General features: G+C 36.9%; 1 protein-coding gene across 4 annotated transcripts in view; it reads left to right on the top strand.

Moving 5' to 3' along the window:
* Window positions 1–27093, top strand: part of DENND4C (DENN domain containing 4C) — a 143993-nt gene that overhangs the window by 96020 nt on the left and 20880 nt on the right. For 3 of the 4 annotated variants that reach the window (XM_032139385.2, XM_032139384.2, XM_058431054.1), the window contains 11 exons: window positions 1835–1967; window positions 5846–6052; window positions 9213–9341; window positions 10515–10659; window positions 10932–11078; window positions 15237–15359; window positions 16931–17077; window positions 20223–21388; window positions 25006–25183; window positions 26373–26482; window positions 26790–26965. In XM_032139385.2, the coding sequence (XP_031995276.1) occupies window positions 1835–1967; window positions 5846–6052; window positions 9213–9341; window positions 10515–10659; window positions 10932–11078; window positions 15237–15359; window positions 16931–17077; window positions 20223–21388; window positions 25006–25183; window positions 26373–26482; window positions 26790–26965 (2661 nt within the window). The remainder of the gene's footprint in view (window positions 1–1834; window positions 1968–5845; window positions 6053–9212; window positions 9342–10514; window positions 10660–10931; window positions 11079–15236; window positions 15360–16930; window positions 17078–20222; window positions 21389–25005; window positions 25184–26372; window positions 26483–26789; window positions 26966–27093) is intronic. The other variant, XM_032139386.2, reaches the window with a different exon arrangement.

Here is a 27093-nt window from a genome sequence, read left to right as displayed (position 1 = left end):
TAGTAGGAAGTTTTAAAAGAGCTATTTAGGCACAGCCTATTAGTTTCTTTTAATTTTTATTAGTAGATATGTATATTAGTCTTTTGTGAAACTCATTTTCAGTATTCAGTGAACTAATGTAGATAAATATTTCATGGAAATGCCACTAGGTGTTATAATTTAAGAACTGGATGGTATTGTCAGATGTTGATCATTGTTTACCTTAGTGTTTGTATTTTAATCTTTAAAAGTTTCAATTCTGAAGAAGAAAAATGTTACTTTTATGAGGCTCCCTGCTCCCTTTGGGAGTTTCATTTTGAAACAAAGACTGCAAAATTCTTATGAATTAGTAATTTACCAAGAAAACTTAAGGTAGAGGGCCAGAAATTTATTCTTTACTAAGGTAAAGGATAGGATTTGGATGTGACTCTTTTAAGAAATTAGAATGGATTTTGTAGTTTTTTTATTACTATAAATTTAATAAACTTAGAAAATCAAACCAAAATAGAAAACTGATACATCATTCTAGCACCAATACTTGTGTCTCTTAACAATTGTAGATATGTATGTATCATGTGGATGTATGTGTGTATGTATTGCATGTATGAGTTCATCAGGTAGATTCTCTTTGTAATCTATGTTTGCCTTTAGTGGTCTGAACATTTTCCCATGCCATTAAATATTTTTGTGCCTTATCATTTGTAATGACTACATTGTATGCATTTATTATGATTTATTTAACTAGCCTCTTATGGATTTGTTTATAGTTCTTTGCTATCTATATCTTTGTTATTTTCTTAGGCTGCATTTCTAAAAGATTTTCTAAAATAGAAAGTAATGTAAGTACATTCCTAAAATAGAGAATTAATTTATTATATCAAGAGGACTGGATCAGAATGAAGAATATATCTGGGATTGAATGGCTTAATTAAATACTATTTTGATTTCATGTTAACTATAGAATTCTTTTCTACTTTGGCTTAACTGCAAGAAATTGGAATCCAGATATTGACAAACAAGATAAAATCAAATATGGAAAGGCACTATCTCCTGGAAGAAAATTGGCCAAAAGGAATAAGTAGACAATTTCCAAGAAATCCAAAGTCAATAATATAAAAATATGTTATGGTTTTTTGCATTCAAAGAAATGCAAACCAAAATGATGAATAGAAACCTTTGAGATTGAGAATAGGTTATGCTAGTAGTTAGAATATATGTTGAAGTATAATCTTTATTGAAATAATTTGATATTAATTATAATAATTTTAATTCTTTTGATAAACATGGACCTAGCAAATTCTATTATTGGGTATTTGTCCTATGAAATTAAGCAAAAGTATTCACATAGATATACATATGAAAATATTTAATTGGAGAAATTTGGAAACAACCTACAACCTAATAATGTCCAGCAGTGAAAAACTGCTTAAATTGTGGTACATCCTTAAAATAAAAATTTTATGGATTTTTTTATTTTAAATACCTATGCAAGGTAATTTTATGAAGAAAAACATAAAATTATGAAGTATACTAAAATTTTTTTAAATGTAAATTATTGAATACATAGATTATCTTGAAAGAGTTATTTCTCCCTTTAAGTAAGATATCAGAGTTTTCTGTGTTTTAGAGATTGATTGAAAATAACAAATAGGATGGGGAAGAGAAAAAATTTTCATGAAGGTAGTCTCTGTGTGTTATATCATTTAAAAATTTTGAAAAAGTATTTTTTCTGTATAAGCATTTAAAATAATGTTGGGTACTATTTGAAGTTTAGAAATATTTGCCTAAACGCTGGAATAATATGAAGAGTTGGTGTGTTTTAAATCAGCAGTTCTATTTTTGCTTTTTATTTTAGTTACAAATACTTTCCAAGACTGGACCTTAAGCTTTTTGACAGACCGCAGGAGTTGAAACTTTGTTTTAGTAGACACCCTACTGGGAATAGCATTACAAAGAGTCCAGCTCTCATGGCTAAGAGAACTAAACAGGTCAGATACTCTTTATCTAATACATGTTCATTTAAGATGTAAAATATGTATATGTGATATGCAGCTCATAGTTTAGAATGATCACCCACAACAACCATTTGAAGACTCACTATGGTTGTTATTGAATTTAACTAGATTTCTTGCAAGCCTACTTAAAATACCAAGTCTGGGCCAAGCATGGTGGCTCACGCCTGTATCCCAGCACTTTGGGAGGCTGAGGTGAGCAGGTCGCTTGAGGTCAGGCATTAGAGACCAGCCTGGCCAACATGGTGAAACCCCATGTCCATTAAAAATACAAAAATTAGCTGGGCGTGGTGTCAGGCGCCTGTGATCCCAGCTATTTGGGAGGCTAAGGCAGGAGAATCGCTTGAACCTGGGTGATGGAGGTTGCAGTGAGCTGAGATTGTGCCACTGCACTCCAGCCTGGGCAACAAGAGTGAAACTCCGTCTCAAAAAAAGTCTATGTGTCTGTCTGTCTGTCTGTCTGTCTGTCTGTCTGTCTGTCTATCTATCTATCTATCTATCTATCTATCTATCTATCTATCTATCTATCTGTCAAGGCTGAAGTTTTTAAATACTTATGTTTATGCTTTAAGACAATCCGTAGGAATTGGCCGGGCGCGGTTGCTCACACCTATAATCCCAGCACTTTGGGAGGCCAAGGCAGGTGGATCACCTGAGGTCGGGAGTTCGCAACCAGCTTGACCAACATGGTGAAACCCCGTCTCTACTAAAAATACAAAGTTAGCCAGGTGTGGTGGTGCATGCCTGTAATCCCAGCTATTCGGGAGGCTGAGGCAGGAGAGTTGCTTGAACCTGGGAGGCGGAGGTTGTGGTGAGCTGGGATTGAGCAATTGCACTCCAGCCTGGGCAACAAGAGCAAAATCCATCTAAAAAAAAAAGAGTCTGTAGGAACCAAATACACTTTTTGGAAAACTTAATTGAAATATAATTCATATACCATACAGCATACCCACTTAAAGTGTATGATTTAGTGGCTTTTAGTATATTTACAGGTTTGTACAACCACCACCACAATTAATTTTAGAATATTTTCATCAACCCCAAAAGAAAGTTTGCATCCTTTAGCCATTAACCCCAATTCTCAATCCCTAGCAGCCCTAGGCAACCACAAGTCTGTTTTCTGTCTACAAATTTGTCTATTCTGAGCATTTCAAGAGTAGAACTGCATAATATGTATTCTTCTGTGACTGGCTTCTTTCATTTAGTGTAACATCTCAAGATTCATCCATGTTGCAGCATATATCAGTAATAATTTTTATTGCTGAATAATATTCCATTGTGTGGATATATCATATTTTATTTGTCTATTCATAGACATGTAGACACTTCCTACTTTTTGGCTATTGTGAATATTGCAAATGAACATTTGTGTATAAGTATTTATATGGATGTATGTTTTTATTTCTTTGGGGTATATATCTAGGAGCAAATTGCTATGTCAAATGGTTACTCTGTGTTCAACCCTTTGAGGCACTTCCAGGCTGTTTTCCAAAGTGGCTGCTCCACTTTACATTCCCACCAGCAGTGTATGAGGGTTCCAGTTTCACAACATATCCTTGTCAATTCTTGTTATTGTTTGTCTTTTTGGTTATAACCATCTAGTGAGTATGAAGTTGTATTTTAAATTTGCATTTCCCTAATGGCTAATGTAAATATACTTTATTCCAAGTATTACAATACAAAGGGAGTTAACTTAGGACAACCTAGACATCTTGCTTTACTACCATATGTGATTTAGGTATAAAGAACTAAGCTGTGGTTACGTATGAGTTAAAATTAAGCATCCTTTATACATACACTGACATTTTGGGGATCTTCAAAATGTGGAAAATTTCACAGTGAAAATCTTAGTTCAGGTTTTACTAATTTATGGGATAGTCCCCTAAATCCTAGAAATATCCTGCGGTATTTCCTAATTTCATACAGTTCATATTTCCTTAAATGTTGTCTGAAGAGAATACTAAAGAATTTTTTTTTACTGTTACCAGCCAACAAAAGGCAAATTTCTAAAACGAGAAAATTTTGCTAATTCAGCCTCTAAATCTCATTTATAGCAGAATTTTTTTTTCAGGCTAACTGGAAAAGAAAAGAACCATAAGATCTTAGAACAACAAGGGCATATATTTTTAAATATATACTGAAGTGTCATGGAGATTGAGCTCAAAAGTAAAATTAATATACCAAGTTGGTTTTTTTGTTTGTTTTGTTTTGTTTTGTTTTGTTTTTTTAAGATGGAGTCTCACTCTGTCACCCAGGCCGGAGTGCAGTGGCATGATTTCGGCTCACTGCAACCTCTGCCTCCCAGGTTCAAGCAATTCTCCTGCCTCAGCCTCCTGAGTAGCTGGGATTACAGGCACCCACCACCACGCCCAGCTAATTTTTATATTTTTAGTAGAGACAGGGCTTTACCATGTTGGCCAGGATGATCTCGATCTCTTGACTTTGTAATCCACCTGCCTCGGCCTCCCAAAGTGCTGGGATTATAGACATGAGCTCCCATGCCCGACTGCAAAATTTTTTTATTTAGAACATAGACTAGCAGAGGAATCTTTAGTGCAAAGCATAAAATGGCATTCTGATATATGTGATAGGCTCTGTAGTTTCTGGGAATATATATAGTTTGATAAAGCTCAGCAGATGGCTGGGCACGGCAGCTCACATCTATAATTCCAGCACTTTGGGAGGCTGAGGTGGGCAGATCACCTGAGGTCAGGAGTTTGAGACCAGCCTGGCCAACATGGTGAAACTCTGTCTCTACTAAAAATCCACACAAAAAAATTAGCTGGGCGTGGTGGTGGGTGCCTATAATCCCAGCTACTCAGGAGGCTGAGGCAGGAGAATCACTTGAACCCGGGAGGCAATGGTTGCGGTGAGCTGAGATCACACCTTGCACTCCAGCCTTGGTGACAAAAGCAAGACTGTCTCAAAACAAACAAACAAACAAACAAACAAAAAAAACAACTCAGCAGATGATTTTGATACCTACTTTTCTCTTCTACCTAAATCTGAATGAAAATCAGAACTGGAAAACATGACTATCAAACTATTAGGAAAGTTTATGTTGACTGCAAAGGAATAGGTCTTTTTTTTTTTTTTTTGAGATGGAGTATCGCTCTGTCGCCAGGCTGGAATGCAGTGGCACAATCTCAGCTCACTGCAACTTCTCACTCTCTGGTTCAAGCAATTCTCCTGCCTCAACCTCCCAAGTAGCTGGGGCCACAGGCACATGCCACCACGCCCGGCTAATTTTTGTATTTTTAGTAGAGACCGGGTTTCACCATGTTGGCCAGGCTGGTCTTGATCTCCTGACCTCGTGATCCATCTGCCTTGGCCTCCCAAAGTGCTAGGATTACAGGCATGAGCCACCACGCCTGGCCAGAAATAGGTCTTTTTTAAGGAATCTGTCAGTGAGGGAGTTAACATAGACTGTAGCTTGGGAAGACAGAGTGGAAATCTTGGCAGGAGATAGCCTAGAGCATCTTAAACTTTAGCGAACAGAAGAGTGAGAAGAATTTCACTTTTTCACCCATCAAAAATGAGTGCCTTCTTTGTAAAAGACATGTTATGAGCCATTCTATTACAAAAAGATGAATGATCTTTGCTCTTAATTTCTACTCTGTTAAGAGACACATGCTTGCTAACAAATAGTTTTGGTATAGTATGAAGTATTATTGTAAATGAATGTTCAGGGGAACCATTAACACTAGTAAGCAGGAAGCCACTCACAAAAGTCAACTATGAAGTGCTTGATTTTAGGGGGTCAAGTTTTACTTAAATTATCCTCTCCCTTTTCCTTCTCACTCCTCACCCTAATGAATTTTAGTAAATATCGTAATATTTTATTCTCTTTCTAGGAGATAAAAACAGCTCATAAATTGGCGAAGAGATGTTATACAAATCCACCACAGTGGGCCAAGTGTCTGTTCAGTCATTGTTACAGTTTATGGTTTATTTGTCTTCCGGCCTATGTTAGAGTTTCTCATCCTAAAGTCAGAGCACTTCAGCAGGCATATGATGTACTTATTAAGATGAGAAAAACAGATGTGGATCCCTTAGATGAGGCAAGTATAACAAATTGACATTGTTTCTAAGGTAAATTTTATTTTTGTACTTCTAATAAAATTTGGGTCTAAGTTGCTTTAAAGTGTGCTCAAGCATTTTCATTAAGCAGGAAAGGTAAAACTATTAGTCTGTTTCATGGAGCTGGTGCATATTATTTGTTTATTTTTTATTTTATTTATTGATTTGTTTTTGAGACAGAGTCTCACTCTGTCACCCAGGCTGGAGTTCAGCGGTGCGTCCGTGGCTCCCTGCAACCTCTGCCTCCCGGGTTCAGACAGTTCTTGTGCCTCCCGAGTAGCTGGAATTACAGGCACATGTCACCATACCTGGCTAATTTTTTTTTTTTTTTTTTTGTATTTTTAATAGAGATGGGGTCTCACCGTGTTGGCCAGGCTGGTCTCAAACTCCTGGCCTCAAGTGATCTGCCTGCCTCAGCTCTCAGTGCTGGGATTACAGGCGTGAGCCATCATGTCCGGCCATGTTTGTTTATTTTTAAAGAGATGGGGTCTCACTCCTCTCTCGCCCAGGCTGGAGTGCAGTTGTGTGATCATGGCTCACTGCAGCCTTGAACTCCTGGGCTCAAGCAATTCTCCCACCTGTCTCCCAAGTAGCTGGGACTTCAGGCATACAGTCCTGCGCCTGGCATATGGTTTTTCTTTTTTTGATTTTTTTTTTTTTTTTTTTTAAGGGATGGAATCTCACTTTGTTGCCCAGGCTGGTCTTGAACTCCTGGCTCTTGAACCCCCACTTTGGCCTCCCAAAGTGCAGGGATTACAGGCATGAGCCACTGTGGCTGGCTTCATTTTATTCTTAATATAACTTTATTGGGGAGCAGATAGGGAATAGGCTTTTAGTAAGTGGCTCTCCACTTAGGACCTATGTCCTAAGGTGAGTTATATAATCTATTTAAAAAAAAAAAAAAAAAAAAATATATATATATATATATTCTTGCCCAAGCTGGAGTGCAGTGGTGCTGTCACAGCTCACTGTAGCCTAGAACTTCAGGGCTCAAGCGATCTTCCTGCCTCAGCCTCCCGAGTAGCTGGGACTACAGGTGCACGCCATCACGTCTAATTTTTTTAGTTTTATTTTTTGTAGAGATGGGGTCTCAGTATGTTGCCTGGGCTGGTCTCAAACTCATGATGTCAGGCCATCCTTCTGCTTGGCCTCCCAGAGTGCCAAGATTATAAATATGAGCCACTGCACCTGGCCTATGTAACCTATTTGTGTTTTGGATTATCTATTAGAAAATGTAGCTTTGAGCTTCTCAACTTTGGCGCTATTGATACTTTGGCCCACATAATTGTTTATTTTGGGGGCCTGTCTTGTACATTTTGTAGGATGTTTAGTAGCATCCCTGGCCTCTACCAACTATATGCCTCTCTTTCCCTGCACAGATCATGACAATCAAAAATGTTCCCAGAGAGCAAAGTTGCTCCTGGAGAACCACCGAGGTAGATAATAATAGTTAGCACCTTCATCATAAGGTTAGTTTGAAGGTTAGTTAAATTAGTTAATATACTTAAAGTGCCTGGTTCATAGTAAGCACTCAGTGAATGATGTACTAGACATTTTCATGCATTTTCTCTCTCAAGCCTTAGAAACCATCCTAAGAAGTAGATGCTGATATTATCCAGCTAATGGTTGAGGAAACTGAGGCACTTATTTAGCTTTTTCCAAAACTATAAATGATGTTTTGAACTAGATTAGAATTAAAAATGAAAAGTCTTTGCTAATAATGTTAACAGTGTATTTAACTGTCTTCTCATTCTTTTAAAGACAAATCCTATTTGTTCTATAGGCATTTTGGAGATACTATCTTTAATTCCTTTGGCATTAAATGGAAAGCATAGTGACTGGGGAGAGAGAGACTTTTATTATACTTGATTTTATTTATATTTATTTATTTTTTTTTTATTTAGAGACAGGTTTACTCTTTTCCTCCAGGCTGGCATGCAGTGGCACAGTCTTGGCTCACTACAATCTCCGACTCTTGGGTTCCAGCAATTCTACTGCCTCACTCTCCCGAGTAGCTGGGTCTACAAGTGCGTGCCACCATGCCTAGCTAATTTTTGTATATTTTTTTTGTAGAGATGGGCCCTTCACCGTGTTGGCCAGGCTGATCTCGAACTCCTGACCTCAGGTGATCTGCCTGCCTGGGCCTCTCAAAATTCTGGGATTACAGGCGTGAGCCACTGTTCCCAGCCTCTAGCCTTGATTTTGGAAATGAATTACCTCTCAAATTATGAGGAGTAATAGTCTTTCTCTTTGTGTAGATTTAGTTACTCAAGCAAATGGAACATGGACACATATGTCTTATAGTTAATAAAGATGATACTTGCATTAATGAATAAGTTTGTTTTTTGGTGTTTTTTTCTTTTTTCTTTTTTTTTTTTTTTTGAGACAGAGTCTCACTCTGTTGCCCAGGCTGGAGTGCAGTGGCATTATCTGGGCTCATTACAACCTCTACCTCTTGGGTTCAAGCGATTCTTGTGCCTCAGCCTCCCAAGTAGCTGGGATTACAGGTATGCACCACCATGCCCATCTAATTTTTGTACTATTAGTAGAGATGGGGTTTCACCATGTTGGCCAGGTTGGTCTCGAACTCCTGACCTCAGGTGATCCACCTGCCTCAGCCTCCCTAAGTGCTGTGAGGTGGGAGCCGCTGCGCCCAGCCTGAATAGGTCTGAAAAATAATTTGTGGCCGGGAGGGGTGGCTCAAGCCTGTAATCCCAGCACTTTGGGAGGCCGAGGCGGGCGGATCACAAGGTCAGGAGATCGAGACCATCCTGGCTAATATGGTGAAACCCCATCTCTACTAAAAAAAATACAAAAAATTAGCCGGGCGTGATGGCGGGTGCCTTTAGTCCCAGCTGCGCGGGAGGCTGAAGCAGGAGAATGGCGTGAACCCGGCAGGCGGAGCTTGCAGTGAGCCAAGATTGTGCCACTGCACTCCAGCCTGGGCGACAGAGCAGGACTCCGTCTCAAAAAAATAATAAATAAAAATATTAATAATAATTTGCTAAGGTGCTCAAAGCAGAACAAAGGAGAAAATACTGCGTAATAACTTCATGGAAAGAATTCAGTAAAATCTCTACAATTCACAGATAGATTAGTATACTAATTACTGACACTTTGATTTTTTGTTGTTGTTGTTAGGTGTGCTATCGAGTAGTGATGCAGCTTTGTGGACTTTGGGGTCATCCTGTTTTAGCAGTGAGAGTCTTATTTGAAATGAAAACTGCTAGGATAAAGCCTAATGCTATTACTTATGGTTATTATAATAAGGTAAGTAGGATCAACATTAGGCAAGTTGTGGTGCTTATTAAGAATGATTATTTTGTATACCTTTTGTTATTCATGAAACTCCTATTAAAGGAAGTTTTGGGATATAATTTTTTTTAATTTTTATAATTATGTTTTAAAAATTGACAAAAAGTATATGTATTTATGTACAATATGATGTTTTGAGATATGTATATTGTGGAATGGCTCAATCGAGTTATTAAATAATTGACATATGCCTTCATTGTTTTGTGATGAGAACACTTCTAGTCTCTTAGCAATTTTCAAAATACAGTGCATCATTAACTGTAGTCCCCATGTTGTTCAATAGATCTCTTGAATTTATTTCTCCTATCGAACTGAAATTTTGTATCCTTTGACCAACATCTTCCAGTGTCCCCTTTCCCCCTCACCTCCCGAAGCCCCTGGTAACCATAGTTCTACTCTCTACTTTATGGGTTTCTCTTTCTTGAATCTCATATATATGTGAGATCATGCGGTATTTGTCCTTCTGTGCCTGGCTTATTTCACTTACCATAATGTCTGCTGGGTTCATTCATATTGTCACAAATGACTGGGTTTCCTTTTTTATTTCAGGCTGAATAGTATTTCATTGTGTATATATACCACATTTTCTTTATCCATTCATACATTGATGAACACTTAGGTTGATTTCATGTCTTGGTTATTGTGAATAATGCTGCAATAAACATGGGAGTACAGATCTCTCTTCAATATACTGATTTCATTTCTTTTGCATATCTATACCCAGTAATAGGATTGCTGGATGCTATGGTAGTTCTAGTTTTAATTTTTTTGAGGAAACTCTATACTGTTTGTGAGGAATCTTTTTAATGGCTGTACTAATTTGCATTTCCACCAAGAGTGTGTAGGGGTTCTTTTGTCCACCTCCTTAATCAACATCTTGTGTTTTTTTGACAATAATGATTCTAACAAGTATGTGGTGATAAGATATCTCATTGTAGTCTTAATTTGCATTTCTCTGATGTTTAGTGATGTTTAGTAATGTTTAGCATTTTTTAATATACCTCTTGGCCAGTATAACTTTTTATATTTGTGTGTATATCTATAAACATACACACACACATATATGTATGTATTTTTAAAATCAGATATTGCTAATGAACATTATTCTTACCCTTATTTTACCTTTAGGTAGTTTTGGAGAGCCCGTGGCCTAGCAGTACCCGCAGTGGTATCTTCTTATGGACGAAGGTACGGAATGTGGTACGTGGCTTGGCACAGTTTAGGCAGCCGCTTAAAAAGACTGTGCAAAGGTCACAGGTCTCCTCAATATCAGGTAATACATGTGATTAGAAACATACTTCCTTGCTGAACCATGAGCTTTATAGGCATATGAATTTTTAGCTATTGAAGTAGAAAACTTAAATTCTGGTAGACATTTTCACATACATTTAAAGACAGATTATCTTAGTCGAAAATTATTTTTGTTTTTTTTTCCAGAAATTTAGAAAGTGTTCTGCAACTGTAAATGAACTGTGGGTCATTCATGTTTAGTTTAAGAGCTTATCAATGCATGAGTTATTGAACTGCTATTGTCCTTATCTTTAGCTCTTCAAAATGTCACAGGTGGAAGTGATGGGGACACGGTGAGCCATGGTAGTGTGGATAGTTCTAATGATGCTAACAATGGGGAGCACACAGTCTTCGTCAGAGATTTAATCAGGCTTGAGTCCATTGATAATCACTCTAGCACAGGTACTAAAATCCAGATTTTACTAACCCTTCACTTACTCTCATGTTAAATCTTTCCTTTTTCAAAAAGCTTCTTCCCTTCTTGAGTTTGTGTGATATGACTACTTTAAAAGTACTGTATACTTACAAGAGAAACAATACGAGTCTGCAGATCACTTCTCTTTATTTCCTATAGTACAAAATTAGTATGGGAGTGCTGTGCATAGTGCTCTAACATGATGCTTCTTTGTATTTGTTTATCATTAATTTGTGAAAGTGTATGTTATAATTAGGAATCATGAGCTAAGGAACTTGAAAATTAGGACACAACTTGCAAATATTTTTAAAAAATTAAATAGAAAATGTATCTTAAAACTTTAAGAGTATGAATATTAAAAAGGGAAGGAAGTAAGTCACACAATGAGAAAAAGTATTCTCTTTAAGTTACATTTTTTAAGATCTGAGAAGCTACTAAAGCTGCTTTTATGTACATAGCCGTGGGAATAATCCCTCTCCTCTGAAGTTAGAAATAAGTGTAACTAAAGTAACACATTGTGCAGATATATGTGTGTTGCACATCCTTCTTCTTGTGTTGTTTTTTTGTTGTGGTTGTTTTTAATATCTCAAGCCTTCCTTTAAAAAGAATTCTGGGTCTAGTTCCTGTGCTTCATCTGATGAACTTGTCTCAATGACTGAAGTTTCCTTTTCTCTGCTCTTTGTTGCTTTGCTTTTTGCTCTGTGCTGTTTCTTGGTGCTGCATTTGTCCTTGGCTGTCATGGTGTGGGGTGCAGACAGACTTATATGACGTGAAGCTATGGATACACGTGTGCATTAATTCTACCCTTGAATGTTAACCACATCAGGTAATTTCCCATTTATTAGGTTAAATTTTGCTGACATGCAAGGGTGGGGGAAAGACCTTTCATTGTATTTTAAGTATTGTTATGAGTAATAAACAGTTTTCATTTTCTTGCCTTTTCTCCTTCAGATAAATGTAATCATATATAGGCTCTATTGAAAATATCCAGCTAACTTTTTATGGTCAGTTTGCAAAGCATGTTTGTTATCTTATTTGAAAATATATTATGCCTTGCTAAAATTCTTATTTTGAGGTTGGTTTGTAGCATCATTGTGACAAATAGTGTTATAGGCATTGAAGAATTAATTGTTTCTGCTGTTAAGGTGGTGTGGCTATTGCTTTCCAAAACTGATCTGCTGAATTCTTGTGCTAAAAACAACCTTCACAGAATTACAGGAGCATGTGTAAATTTGAAAGTCAACATAAAGCTACAGGTTACAATCCTGTTTGTAATTAACTTCCTCAGTTTGCCATCATGTTTATATATTATATTAACAAATAAGAATTTTTATGAAACTTTTATTTTAAAGCCACCATATTTTATTTCCTCTAGTATTTTTTTCATGATACTTGTAGAAGAAATGGGCTTCATGTATAAAAAACAAAAAAATATATTTTTTTGTATGAAAACGTCTACCAGGAATAGTAATAGTAATACATAAACACCTTTCCCCTTATACCTTCAGATTTTTAAGTTTATCTCGTTATAGAGGCAATTTACTCCTTTAATGGAAATACCAATCTCCTAGCAATCCTCGGTAATTGGTATAAAGACTCCCAATAGTTGGGCACGAACCTTCAGGTCCCCCTTATGTATATTTTAGCTGCATTTCAAATGACTGAATGCCACAGACTGAATTTGCAGTGGTGGTGTGTCTCTGTAGAACTTCTGGCGATGCCATTTGATGCTTTTGGAGTCTTCAGCCCAGGTTCTTAAGTTGCTCATTTCATTAAGGATTATCTCGTGGAATCTTTCCACTTGGTACCTGGTACAGAGTCACTTAGCTGTTAGGGGCATATTTGGTTTTAATTTAGCCAGGTCCCCGCCTAGTGTTCATTTCATGGCACCATATTGCTTTACCAGACTTTTTGAGGGAGCTAGTATAAAAGTGACTGATTAGTCATTCTAAGTAGTAGTATTTAAAGACATTTAATTCTTTTGTTGTATGGCAAACCCAGAGTCTGAGTGGCAGTGTAATAAGTGATGGAAAATAGAGGTACTGCATATGTTATTTTATGTGTCTTTTATTGACATCTTTATACTGTTTTCTCTAGTACCTGATCTTAGTTTTGATTTTAAAGTGTAGAACTATAAAGTCAAAAAAGACTTTTAAAATATTTGAAATAATTTCAAACTTACAGAAAAGTTGCAAGAATAATACAGAAAACTCTCATATCTTTTATCTAGATTCCCTCCTTTTTAGTTTGCCACATTTCCTTTATTATTTTCATTCTGTGTGCATGCACGTACCATTTCTTTTTCCTAAATCATGTGAGCAGGTTACATACATCTTGCCCTTTTACCTCTTTATTATTTCAGTGGTATTTCCTCCTATATATAACCACACTTTGGTTACCAAATTCAAGAAAACATTGATATACCACTTTAATCTATAGTTTATATTCCAAGTTTGTCAGTTATCCCAATGTTCCTTGTGGTATTTTAACTCCCTTTCTTTAGTCTTCCTTAACCTGGCACAGTTCCTTAGCCTTTAAAAAATCTTTTATGACCTTGGCCTTTTTGAAGAATTCATTTTAATTATTTTGTGGAATGTTTCTTAACTTGGGTTTGTCTGTTATTTCCTAGTGATTAGGTTATGCATCCATGGGTGTGCTACATAAATGATGTTGACTCCTTCTCAGGTTGTCACGTCCTACAGGCACACACAGTCTGACCTTCATCGGTGATATTAATTTGGATCACCTAGTCTCACTATTGTCTGGTTTCTCTGTGGATAGTTACTATAATATTTTTTTCCTCTTAGATAATAAGCTATTTTTGAAAGGATACTCTGAGACAATGTGCTAATATCCTTTCTCATGACACTTTCTCTTTTAAATTTGGCATCCATTGATGATGCTTGTCTGAACCGGTCATTACTATGATGGCTACAAAGTGGTGATTTTGCCAACTCTATCACTGTTTTCATATTTAGAAGATGATATTCTAGTATATAGAAAATTCTCCATTCTCTATTTTTTCTTATTTATTATCAGTATGGACTGATGGATTCCTATTTTATTCATTGAAATATAATTCATTACTGTCCTTATTTGGTCCTCAAATTATCCCTGTGTTGGCCACTGGGAGCTCCTTTAAGCTAGTTTTTATATCCTTTAGATATTCTCCCATTATGTTTCTGAGCACTACCTTTTTGGCACAACAAAATGTTCTAGCTCAATCTTGTACCTTCTCTATCTGAGCTCTGGAATCAGCCATTTTTTCAGGGATCCCAGGTTCTTTTTCATGGGGAATAGATGTTAGAAGCCAAGATTTGGGCTCACTGTTACCATAGTGTCACTGCTTCTAAACTTTTTTCCTAAGCTAGAAAATACGTGTACTGTACATAAAAAATAATTTCAGAATTGTCACACCCATTTCTCTGTGAAAAACAAACCTACTAAGCCGTTCAGGATTTGACTATTACTCCCAGGCTTAGGGTAGATACTCAAAATAATGTGTTCAAAGTTACTTGGATTAGTCCTCCCCTGGCCCTTTCAGTGTGATTATGTTGTTCATGTGAAATACAGTTGGTTTCATTTGTTTCCATTTGCATTCAGTTGCACCCCTTTTATCTTACTGATTTTATTTTTTTTAACATGTAGAAGTGTATTCTATCTCCAAAGATAAAAACAATACCATAAGCCATACGTAGAGAAGTTTTCTCCCTCTTTATTCATTGCATCTTATTTCCCCCCAACCCTGGTAGGTAACCATCTTTACTGTTTTCTGGTTTATTTTTCCTGCATTACTTTTTGCAAAAGTAGCAGATACATGTGTGTTTTATTCTTACAGAGAAGGCAGCATTCTGTAGACACTCTCCAAAAGAGACTTTTCCAAACATCTTGTCTAAATCTTTTTAATTTACAGATGAAGAAATTAAGATGTAGTGCTTCCAAATGTGTTTAGTCTTTGATGTTCCTGTTTCTACTGTTCTTTGCGGCTTATCGTTGTTTTTAAAATGTTCTGTGTTCCTTGTGTGCTTTCTTGTCTTTTGTCTAACCGTAATTGTGTAGATCAGTGGAATTTTCTTTTGATACTTTATATATGAATTATAAGTGTATGAAAACATTTATATGTAAGTCTGCATTCTTTTTAACAGGTGGTCAGTCTGACCAAGGATATGGGTCTAAGGATGAACTTATAAAGGATGATGCAGAAATTCATGTGCCTGAAGAACAAGCAGCAAGAGAATTGATAACTAAAACAAAAATGCAAACAGAAGGTTAAGTACTGATATTTACGAACTTTATTTACGAACTTCACTTAGAATAATACCTGTATTATTAATAATTAAAAGTTTATCTTAGTTGATAGCTTTGATGATTAATTTTCACAAATGTAAGGTCTGGCTCCTAAGATGCTATGTACTGTTTACATAAAGTAAATTTTGGTAGTCTCTGAAGTTTTAAAATTTAAGAGAACTTTCTTTCTTTCTTTCTTTCTTTCTTTCTTTCTTTCTTTCTTTTTTTTTTTTTTTTTTTTTTTTTTTTTTTTTTTTTTTTTTTTTTTTTTTTTTTTTTTTTGACAAGGTCTTGCTCTCTCGCCCAGGCTGAGTGCAGTGGCGAGAACATGTATTACTGCAGCCCTGATCTCCTGGCCTTATATGATCCTCCTGCCTGAGTCCCCTGTCAGCTGGGACCACAGGCACATACCACCATGCCCAGCTATTTTTTGTGTGTTTTGTAGAGACAAGGTCTTGCCATGTTGCCCCAGCTAGTCTTGACCTCCTGAGCTCAAGTGATCTTCCTTCCTCAGCCTCCCAAAGTGCTGGGATTACAGGTGTGAGCCACGACACCTGGCTGTAAGATACCTTTGGAGACTCTTTAGGTCAGCCCTTAATTTTGCAGGAAAGCATGACCCATTGAGATATTTGCCAAAATTACATAGCTACTTTTGACAGAACCAGGAATAAACTTTGAGTCATCAAAACTTCTATTTTAGTGCCCTTTTTAATTCTAAAAGGCTCTTTCACTAGCAGTCCTTCAAATATCTAGGTGCATAGTTTTCACTGGTAGGTTAAAAATAGTCTATGTGGGCTGGGCGTGGTGGCTCACTCCTGTAATCCCAGCACTTTGGGAGGCTGAGGTGGGCAGATTACGTGGTCAGGCATTTGAGACCAGCCTGGCCAACGTGGCAAAACTCCGTCTCTACTAAAAATACAAAAATTAGCCAGGCATGGTGGCAGCACCTCTGTAATCCCAGGTACTGGGGAGGCTGAGGCAGGAGAATCGCTTGAACCTGGGAAGCGAAGGTTGCGGTCAGCCGATATTGTGCCATTGCACTCTAGCCTGGGCAACAAGAGCAAGACTCTTCCAAAAAAAAAAAAAAAAAAAAAAAAAAAAGGTCTATGTGGTTTTTCCCGGTTTTTATAGGACTCATTAAGGTAGAGATAATTTGTTGTAATCATTTTATGAAAACATGGAGGAATATTAGACACTCTTCCTGTTCTCTTTCACAAAAGTGTACTTTCTTTAATGTTACTTATTTTATACTCCAGAGTTATAGAGAAGCAAGCCCCTCTCCACTTGCCAAGTGATGAGAAGGAGAACTGAAGGCCAGACACTTAATTGATTCACTAAAGAACATTTATGTTAGGATTATTGAATGCTAAAACAAAGCATTTGTTTCAGTTAATATTGGCAGCATTTATGGCATAAAGTAAACCAGACACAGGCTATTTTATTTTGTGTCTAAAGTAATACTATATTAGATACAATATCTAAAAGTCAATATATGGTTTCTGTTTAATATTGGCAAAAGTAGGAATGATAACATCCAAATATTTTTTTCCAGAGGTGTGCGATGCCTCCGCTATTGTGGCAAAACATTCACAACCTAGTCCAGAGCCTCACAGTCCTACTGAACCTCCTGCATGGGGCAGCAGTATTGTGAAAGTTCCATCTGGTATATTTGATATCAACAGCAGGAAAAGTAGCACTGGTGAGTCTTTACATTTTGGTTATTAAATATTTAAAATATACCTCTATAGACTCATATGTGTCTTTAATGACATTAAATTTTTTATTTAATTGTAACGAACATGCTAAAGAGCCAGAAGGGACTTTTGAATTCTCTAAATCGGCTAAAGAAATCGAAAATATTGTTATTTAAAGGTGTTTGATTTTTAAAAGGAGTATTTAGTGTGTTTAATTGTTATTTGGAATACCCTTTCCTGTTGTGGTGCCTGTCCTCCGTTTGGCCACTCTTTCTCATTATACATAATGAGAAAGTGTACTTGTAGGGCTTCCTGTATGCATCTTGAACAGAGAGGCAGTGATGTGATCAAATTCCAGAGGGCTTATGAGTGGCAGGCTAATTCCTATCACTGAAGGGAAATGGAAGAAAAAGATTCACGTCATTTCCCCTCTACACAGATATGCCAGTTGGTCTTTGATTTTGGCCATTGTTACAGGTACCCCAAGCCACTTTTTATTTGTGATTAAGTGTTTGTACTAAATAACTCTGTGTGTATGACTCCCTTGAATTTGAGTTTTCAACTTTCATTATATATAGGCCTCCCAAGACTCTTATGGCACACATCTAAGTATATGATTTTCAAACACAATGGAATTGGCCTGCATCCTTTGCCCTTCATTAGTGGTGGCTGCAGTTCACTCTTCTAAAGTTGACTGTCTTGTCTGAAAATGTATCTGTTGTATGACTTTATAGAAATTAATTTTTCAACTTCTTAAACCAATGTAAAAGTACTCCTTGTTCTTAAAGTCTTTTGTCTTTGTATTTACTGTGACTCTGAGTTTCACTCATTACTTGTTTGGGTAGTGCTCAAGAGGTGGGACTAAAGATTTTTTGAGAAAATAATTGATATATACATTGCAGATCCCATTTTCCCAACCTCTTGGTGGCAGAGATGCTGGGGAAAAGGAGGGAAGAGTTTTCTTCGTCAGAGGCTTAGAATCCTCTCAAAATATTGAACTGGACATCGTCTGTGGACTGTTGTGTTTCCTTCCCTTTTAACTATTTTCATATTAAGAACGAAGGGCGAGGATAATGGGGCTTTTGTCAGTATAGCAAACTTTTTTTAAAAACATTGAATAAAATGTGCTGTTAAATTCCTTGGAAATACTATGAGAACCAATAATATTTGCAAAGATTTGTTTCTCAAATATTGGGAACAGCTTTCAAAGCAGATACATATTTTGAGTTGTAAAATAGGTTAGTTTAATTCCCATGAAGGCTTAAAAGAGTATCTCTAAATGCTTATTCTGATTAATTGATATAATTATGATTATTAGTACTAACTTGAAAGATTAAAAAGAACCTTCAAATCAATCTTGAAGTTTAAAAGAAAGATCTTTTCTAAGACAGCTTTTTTCCTTGAAGCTCCCAGATATTCTTATGCTTTTTAACAAAACAAATGATGTGACTACAGTAAAAAGCAATGGATAAAAAAGTAAACAAAGGAAAAGAAAAACACAAATGAGAGTCCTAAATATGAATAATTCAGGCTGCTATACAAGTCCATAGACTTGGTGACTTATAAACAACAGAAATTTATATCTGCCAGACTCAGTGGCTCACGCCTGTAATCCCAGCAATTTGGCAGGCTGGAGGGAAAGATCGCTTGAGGCCAGGAGATTGAGGCTGCAGTGAGCCATGATTGCACCACTGTACTCCAGACTAGGTGACAGAGCAAGACTCTAACTTTGTTTGTTTTTGAGACAGACTGTCACTCTGTCACCTAGGCTGGAGTGTAGTGGCACAGTCATGGCTCACTGCAGCCTCAACTTCCTGGGCTCAAGCAATCGAGGATTCTCCTGCCTCACACTCCCAAGTAGCTGGGACTACAGGCGAGTGCCACCACATCCGGCTAATTTTTGTATTTTTTTGTGGAGACAGGGTTTCTCCATGTTGCCCAGGCTGGTCTTGAGCTCCTGAGCTCAGGTGATCCGACTGCCTCAGCCTCGCAAAGTGCTGGGATTACAGGTATGAGCCACCATGCCCGGCGTAACCCTAACTTAAAAAAAAAAGAAAAGAAAGAAATTTATTTCTTATAGTTCTAGGGGCTGGAAAGTCCAGGGTTAGGGTGTTAGCATGGTGAGTTCTGCAGAGGGCCCTCTTCCAGGTTGCAGACTGCTAACTTATTGTATCCTCGTACAGCAGAGAAGGAGAGAGCTCTCCTTCTTTAAGGGCTCTAATCCCATTCATCAGGGTTCCACTTTCATGATCAAATTATCTTTCAAAGGCCCTGCCTCCTAATACTGTCACACTGGGGGTTAGGATTTCAGCATGTGGATTTTGGGGGACACAGACATTCAGTCCGTAACAGGTAGACTTAAGTTCTAATGATTCAAATAGGAAATAATAGCTTTTGGTCTTGGAGTGAAACAAATTGTATGGTAGCAAGGAGTAAAAGACTGCTTTCTTCTTCCAAAGCTGGGGGAAGCTGCTATGGCCATTAGCATGTTTTTTCTCTACCTGATCAAGTAAGACTGACTTCTGTGAAGGCTGGGATTATGTCTGTTTTATTTGTCTTTGTATTCCTAGCACCTCATATGGTGGCTACTAGTAGACATTTAATCTTTGTTGAAGAAATGGATATATCTGAATAATTTTTTAACCACTCAGATTTTATCAGCCTTCTTAGAATTTGCCAGTGCTAAGCATTCCATTCCGGATTCTTTTACTTTATAGCAGTAAGACTTTGAGTATAGCAAATATACAATTCCTATACGATTACAAATTTGCTTTTTGCAGAGTAGATTCCTGGCAAGTATTTGTTGAATTGGATACAAAACTAAGATGGAAGAGATTCTTTCTTTTTCTGTATTTTGGTGAAGAACACAGGTATATCCATCTATCATATGTTGCATGATTTGTTTTTTTAAATGGGTGTTTATATAAATACAGGATGAAAGACAGGTTATACATTAAAATGCTATCTCTGGGAGGCAAGTTTTAAATAGCTTTTCCAGTGCACTTTTTTTTTATACCTTCTTTATGGCCTCTAATCTGGACCTTTTATTCTGAGTATATGTCACATTCATAATCAGGAAAACAATACACATTTTAATAAAAGTTAACTTGGAAAATAGATTAATTGTTAATATTTTACTTTCCCTTTTAGGTAGTATATCAAATGTGCTGCTTTCTACTCAAGATCCAGTTGAAGATGCAGTCTTTGGCGAAGCTACTAACCTCAAGAAGAATGGTGATAAAGGAGAAAAAAGACAAAAGCATTTTCCTGAGAGGAGTTGTAGTTTTAGTTCTGAAAGTCGAGCAGGAATGTTGCTTAAGAAGAGTAGTTTGGATTCGAATTCAAGTGAAATGGCTATCATGATGGGAGCAGATGCCAAGATTCTCACAGCAGCATTGACATGTCCTAAGACTTCTCCACTTCATATCGCAAGAACCCATAGCTTTGAGAATGTTAGCTGTCACCTACCTGGTAGTAGGACTTGTGTGTCTGAAAGCACTTGGAATCCTGAGCACAGATCATCTCCGGTGCCAGAGATGCTTGAGGAAAGCCAAGAACTCCTTGAGCCTGTGGTTGATGATGTACCTAAAACTACTGCAACAGAGAATACATATGAGAGTCTACTAAGTGATGGTAACAGTAATCAGTCCAGAGACTTGAAAACAGTATCCAAAGATCTGAGGAATAAGAGAAGTAGTTTATATGGTATTGCTAAGGCAGTTGAGAGGGAAGATGTTGAAACTGGACTAGATCCTTTGTCTCTTTTAGCCACTGAATGTACTGGGGGAAAAACTCCTGATTCTGAAGATAAGTTGTTTTCTCCAGTTATTGCACGTAATCTGGCTGATGAAATAGAAAGCTATATGAACCTAAAAAGTCCCCTAGGTAGTAAATCTTCTAGTATGGAATTACACGGAGAGGAAAACAGAGAGTCTGGCATGACTACTGCATTTATTCATACTCTAGAGAGGAGATCAAGCCTACCTTTAGATCATGGTTCACCAACACAGGAAAATCCTGAAAGTGAAAAGAGGTCGCCTGCAGTGTCCAGGTCTAAAACTTTTACTGGGCGTTTCAAGCAGCAAACCCCGTCTCGAACTCATAAAGAGCGTTCAACTTCTTTGTCAGCGCTGGTGCGTTCTTCGCCACATGGCTCGTTGGGTTCTGTAGTAAATTCTTTGTCAGGGCTAAAGCTGGATAATATACTCTCAGGGCCCAAGATGGACGTCCTAAAATCTGGTATGAAACAAGCAGCAACAGTAGCCAGTAAAATGTGGGTAGCTGTTGCATCTGCCTACAGCTACTCAGATGATGAGGTAAGAAAGCTTTATGTGTGTAGTCTGTCTGCTATTGGAATGTTTATAGTATCTTTCTAGAAGTATATGTATTCTTGTTAAGAGATTTCTGTGCCCAGGCTGGAGTGCAGTGGCATGATCTTGGCCGTCTGCAACCTCTGCCTCCCGGGTTTGAGCGATTCTCTTGCCTGAGTAGCTGGGACTATAGGGGTGTGCCACCATGCCCGGCTGATTTTTGTATTTTTAGTAGAGATGAGGTTTCACCATGTTGGCCAGGCTGGTCTTGAACTCCCGACCTCAGGTGATCCAACTGCATCAGCCTCCCAAAATGCTGGGATTACAGGCATGAGCCACCATGCCCGGCTGATTTCTGATAACTTTGGTTTTTATATTTTGTATAGTCTATCTGATACAGAATAGTCTATCTGTAGTCTATTTTGTGTGGTCTATCTGATATGGAATGTTTGTATATCTTTTTAAAAATATATGAAGGATTATTAAGAGAGTTCTAATAACTTTGGTTTTCATATTTAAAAACTATGCATATTTGGTTTCTTTCTTGAAGTAACTTGGACCATATATGTAAGGAAGTTAATAATGTAGAAATAGAATATCGGGACCATTTTATAATTCCATAGACTAGTCTAAACTAAAATATTATTTCTTTGAAAGCTCTAATGATTAGTGTTTGAAGTTAATAAAAATGCCATGTTATATTTGTGTAGCATTCACTTTTAAAATAATTTTTACCTATGTAATCTCCTTAATACATATAAAGTCAAGCTGCAGCTTAATCCATAGATTTCATACCACATGGCAAAAATAATTCTTTAAAAAAAGTTATACATAGAGTTAATCATTAGATCTTTTCGTAAAAACGAAAGTGGGTAAGTTTTGTTTGTTTTACAGAAAAAAATTGAAATTTCACCTTGTATGAAATTGTATAATATTTGAGTACTTTAGTAGATAAGGCAGATATCTATGTTTGCTCTCATTATTTAACAGTATGTCCTAGGTACTGTTATAAGCTATATATCTGGTTTTATATATGAATATATACAAACATATGTATTTGTTTAATCTTCATAGCAACCCCATGAGGGTGGTACTGTTGTTATCCTGATTTTGTAGATGATATTTGAAATTCAGAGAGGCTAATTAGCTTCTTAAGATGATACTAGGGAATAGTAGAACTATGATTTGAAGTCAGAGAGATTGGCTCTAGTCTATGCTCTTACCTTAGAAGCAATATCTCAGGAGAAGATACCAAAGAACAATATATGAAAAGAGGTTCAGGTTGGGAGCTATCCAGAAAAAAAGCAAAGCAGGTGGATATCTAAGTTAGGATTTGAAGGATAAATTTGACATTTGGGGTTAAAGCTGTAAGAAGAGTGTCAGAAGAGTATATCTGAAAGAATAATGTGAAATGGCTTGGAAGCTTAAAGCATCATGTACTTTCAAGGTAATACAATCAATTTCAGATTGTAAAAGGTCTAAATTGGAATTAGAGACATGGGAAAAGAAATTAGACATAGAAGACTTTTATACCATTTGAAGGAATACTTTATAGACAAAATAATAATTGAATTAAAAGTATAGTATTGAACATTATAAATTAACTATTTTGTATTTAAAGAGCTTACGAGGTCAGTCAAGGGAAGGCAAAATAAAATAGCTTCCAAAGTGTTTTAATCTGGCATTATGATAAAAAAGAAAAAAAAAAGTGTATCATTTTATTTTTTGAGACAGGGGCTTGCTCTGTTACCCAAGCTGGAATACAGTGGCACAGGGATGGCTCACTGTAACCTCGACCCCCTGGGCTCAAGCAGTCCTCCTGCCTCAGCCTCCTGATTGCTAGGACTCCACGAGTGCCCCACCATGACTGCTAATTTTTTATTTTTTGTAGAGATAGGGTCTTGCTATGTTGGTCTTGCTGGTCTTGAACTCCTGGGCTCAAGTGTTCCTAGGTCTCCCAAAGTGCTGGGATTACAACCATGAGCCACTGCACCCAGCCTTCATTTTATTTTTGAAATTTTATTGAGGTTGGTTATGAGGACTTATGCCTGTAATCCCAGCACTTTCAGAGGTCGAAGTGGGCATTTGCTTGAGCCCAGGAGTTTGAGCCTAGCCTGGGCAACATGGTGAAACCCCATCTATACAAAAAAAATACAAAAATTAGCTGGGTGTGGTGGCATATACCTGTAGTCTCAGCTACTCCACAAGGTGAGGTGGGAGGATAGCTTGAGCCCAGGAGGCAGAGGTTGCAGTGAGCCAAGATCACACCACTGCACTCCAGCCTGGGTGATAGAGACCCTTTCTCCCCTGCCTCCCCAAAAATTATCTAACTGTTAAAAACAAAAGTACATTACACAGGGATATTTGGACTTGGAATATATGACACTGTAAATTCCAAGTCACTGTGGATCTTGTCTTGTCTTTTCATTGTTACATCCCTGGCACCAGTAAGCAGTACCTGGCAAAAGGCAAATAGGATATACCTAATAAATATTTACAAATGAAGCAATGAATAAAAAGTCTATAAAATGTTTTTAACTTTCATCCAGAGTTTAATCTAAGGAAATAATTAGAGGTGTATGTAAAAATAGAGGAATTTACCAATGTAATTTATATAAGATTGAAGCATTTCGAATGTTTAAGCAACAGGGGAGTTAGTAAATACATAATAGTATATCAATAAAACAGATTAGTTCACAGGGGTTTAAATAATTAGAAGAAAATTTAATGACATTAAAATAATTACATAAGAAGTACAGGCTAAAAACAATATTCTAATTTGTAAAGATTTATTATATCATTTTATATGTATGTTCTAAATGACTAGAAAGATACATATCAATATTTTGATTATATTCTCTGACTGTTGATATCATAAGCATTTTTTATTTCTTGTTTTGCTTATCTGTATTTAATTTTTAAAAATCATATAACATGGTTTTATAACAAGGAAGACACAAATCTTTCGTTTTTAAAGCAAAAAAAACTGATTGTTGAAATGTTTTCTACCCAAAGCTTCAACAATCACTTACGTAGTTACAGTGTTGAAACTTTCTTCATGTTTTGTGCCTCTAATATTGATATTTGTTATTCTGAACATTCAGATTCCCAGCTGAAATTATCACAGCAGCTTTATTTGAAACAACTCATATTATCCATATTTTCAGATTACATAATTAAAAGTTAAAGAAGTTTAGTAATTTCTGTAAGGTTACATATCTAATAAATGGTGGAGAACAAGGCCACAATCTGGCTGTCTGATTCAAAAACCCCTACTGTACTTGTACTGGGATTCCTGATTCCATTGGAGACAGTGAGCTCCCTAGAATTCTGTTATTTTGTAAGATTCAATATTGAGAGACACCCGGACCTCCCACATACACCTGAGGCACACCACGATCTTTTTTAAAGTATTGTTGCTTATGGCTTGAATGTCTTAGAATATGGAAGGGAAATTCCAAATAATAGTGAGGAGATTTCACGGTTTTGGAAAAGTGTGGGGATGATGATTTGCTTAAGGATTATAGAGTTTAATTCTGAAAAGGGTAGAGTGAGTATATTCCCATTGGAGAAGGTATTATTTATGTATGTGGAATTTTTTTTTTTTTTTTTTTCAATTAAAGGAGGAAACTAATAGAGACTACAGCTTCCCGGCTGGCCTAGAAGACCATATTTTGGGGGAGAATATATCGCCTAACACAAGTATCTCAGGGTTGGTCCCCAGTGAACTTACCCAGAGCAACACAAGTCTTGGCAGTAGCAGCAGTAGTGGAGATGTAGGAAAACTGCATTATCCAACAGGTATGGGGAAGGATTATCCTTTCTTCATTTGCTTTATAATAGTTTTTGCTTTTTTTTTATTTAAGAGACGGGGTTTTGTCATGTTGCCCAGGCTGGTCTCGAACTCCTGGGCTCAAGCAATCTGCCTGCCTCGGCCTCCCAAAGTGCTGGGATTACAGGCATGAGCCACAGCACCCGGCCTGTCTTTGCTTATTTTAATTTAGATGCCTGTAACTCCCCGCTCAATAAGCCCCATTTGTTGAGATGATTGAGAGATTTTTAATACTAGCCGCCTTATGATCTATTCTGATATTGTATGATTTATAACTACTGTGGTCACCTACTGCCTTTGTTTTTAGTTGTATATATTTGTGGATTATATCATTAGTTCTCAAACTTTGGCATGCATCAGAATAATCTGGGGAATTTGTTTCAAAATATATGCAAATGTCCAAGCCCAACGCTAAAACTTCTGAGACTGAATTTGTGAGATGAGGCCTTGGGAATGTGTATTTTTAAGCAGTTCTCTGGGTGAATCAGATGTATACCAGAGTTTGAGAATCCCTAGGATGTGTCATTGAAGTTTCTTACTCCATGTTACTTTTTAAAATTATAATTCAGTTCTTTTTCTCTGACTTTTTACTATAAAAATTTCAAATGTCCAAACCGGGCATGGTGGCTCGTGCCTGTAATCCTAGCACTTCGGGAGGCGAGGCGGGTGGATTGCCTGAGCTCAGGAGTTCGAGACCAGCCTGGGCAACACGGTGAAACCCCGTCTCTACTAAAATACAAAAAAAATTAGCCGGGCGTGGCAGCGTGCGCCTGTAATCCCAGCTACTTGGGAGGCGGAGGCAGGAGAATCACTTGAACCCGGGAGGCAGAGGTTGCAGTGAGCCGAGATTGCACCATTGCACTCCAGCCTGGGCAACAGAGCGAGACACCGTCTAAAAAAAACAAAAAAAAACACAAAATTTCAAATGTCCTGAAAAGTTGAAAGAATCGTATAATGAACAATCATGTATTTTCCACCTAGATTTAATTAACTATTGTTAACTTTATCTCTTTCTATGTATGCATACATTTTTATACTGAGCCACTTGAAAAACAATTGCAGACTTTTTTATATGTCCCCCTTAAATACTTTGGCATGCATTTTCAAAAAACAAGGACACTCCTTACGTAAGGTGTTACAGTGTTTATTCCTTTGTAGGTGAAGTTCCATTTCCAAGAGGCCTGAAAGGGCAAGACTTTGAAAAATCAGATCATGGTTCTTCTCAAAATACCAGCATGTCTAGCATCTATCAGAATTGTGCAATGGAGGTAAAAGTTCTATACTCAGTTCATGATAAAGTAGCTGTAAGCATATTTTTATTTCAGAATGGCATTTAACAGGATTCTATGATACCCTTGTGGACAGTATAATAAAATAAGTCATTTTGTTGAATTTGCTTGATGTCTTATGTAAGTGAGACATTGAACTAGTAGTTTACCTGTGAAATAAAAGGGCTGTTATTAATAATTCCAAATTTGATCAATAGAGTAAATACAATCCTATTACCTCAAGAGAATTCCTGTTAAGATTAATTTTTATTAAACATTCTCAGTGTCTGCATTTTTCTGTTTTTAGGTTTTGATGTCCAGTTGTTCACAGTGTAGAGCTTGTGGAGCTTTAGTTTATGATGAAGAAATTATGGCTGGATGGACAGCAGATGACTCAAATTTGAATACAGCTTGTCCATTCTGTAAAAGCAACTTCTTGCCTCTTCTCAATATAGAATTCAAAGATTTGAGAGGTTCTGCAAGGTTAGTCTTATAAAAGCTCTCTCAAGAAGTAAGTACCCTCAAAAAACATGACTTCTGGGAGAAGAGCGAAATAGTCATGGTATGCTCCAGGTCTGCCTTCCTGTCTATCCTTCACCTTCAGTATTTGA

Source organism: Hylobates moloch, unplaced genomic scaffold, assembly GCF_009828535.3.
Source record: "Hylobates moloch isolate HMO894 unplaced genomic scaffold, HMol_V3 SCAFFOLD_19, whole genome shotgun sequence".
Classification (NCBI taxonomy): domain Eukaryota; kingdom Metazoa; phylum Chordata; class Mammalia; order Primates; family Hylobatidae; genus Hylobates; species Hylobates moloch.
This window is presented reverse-complemented; position numbering and strand designations above follow the sequence as displayed.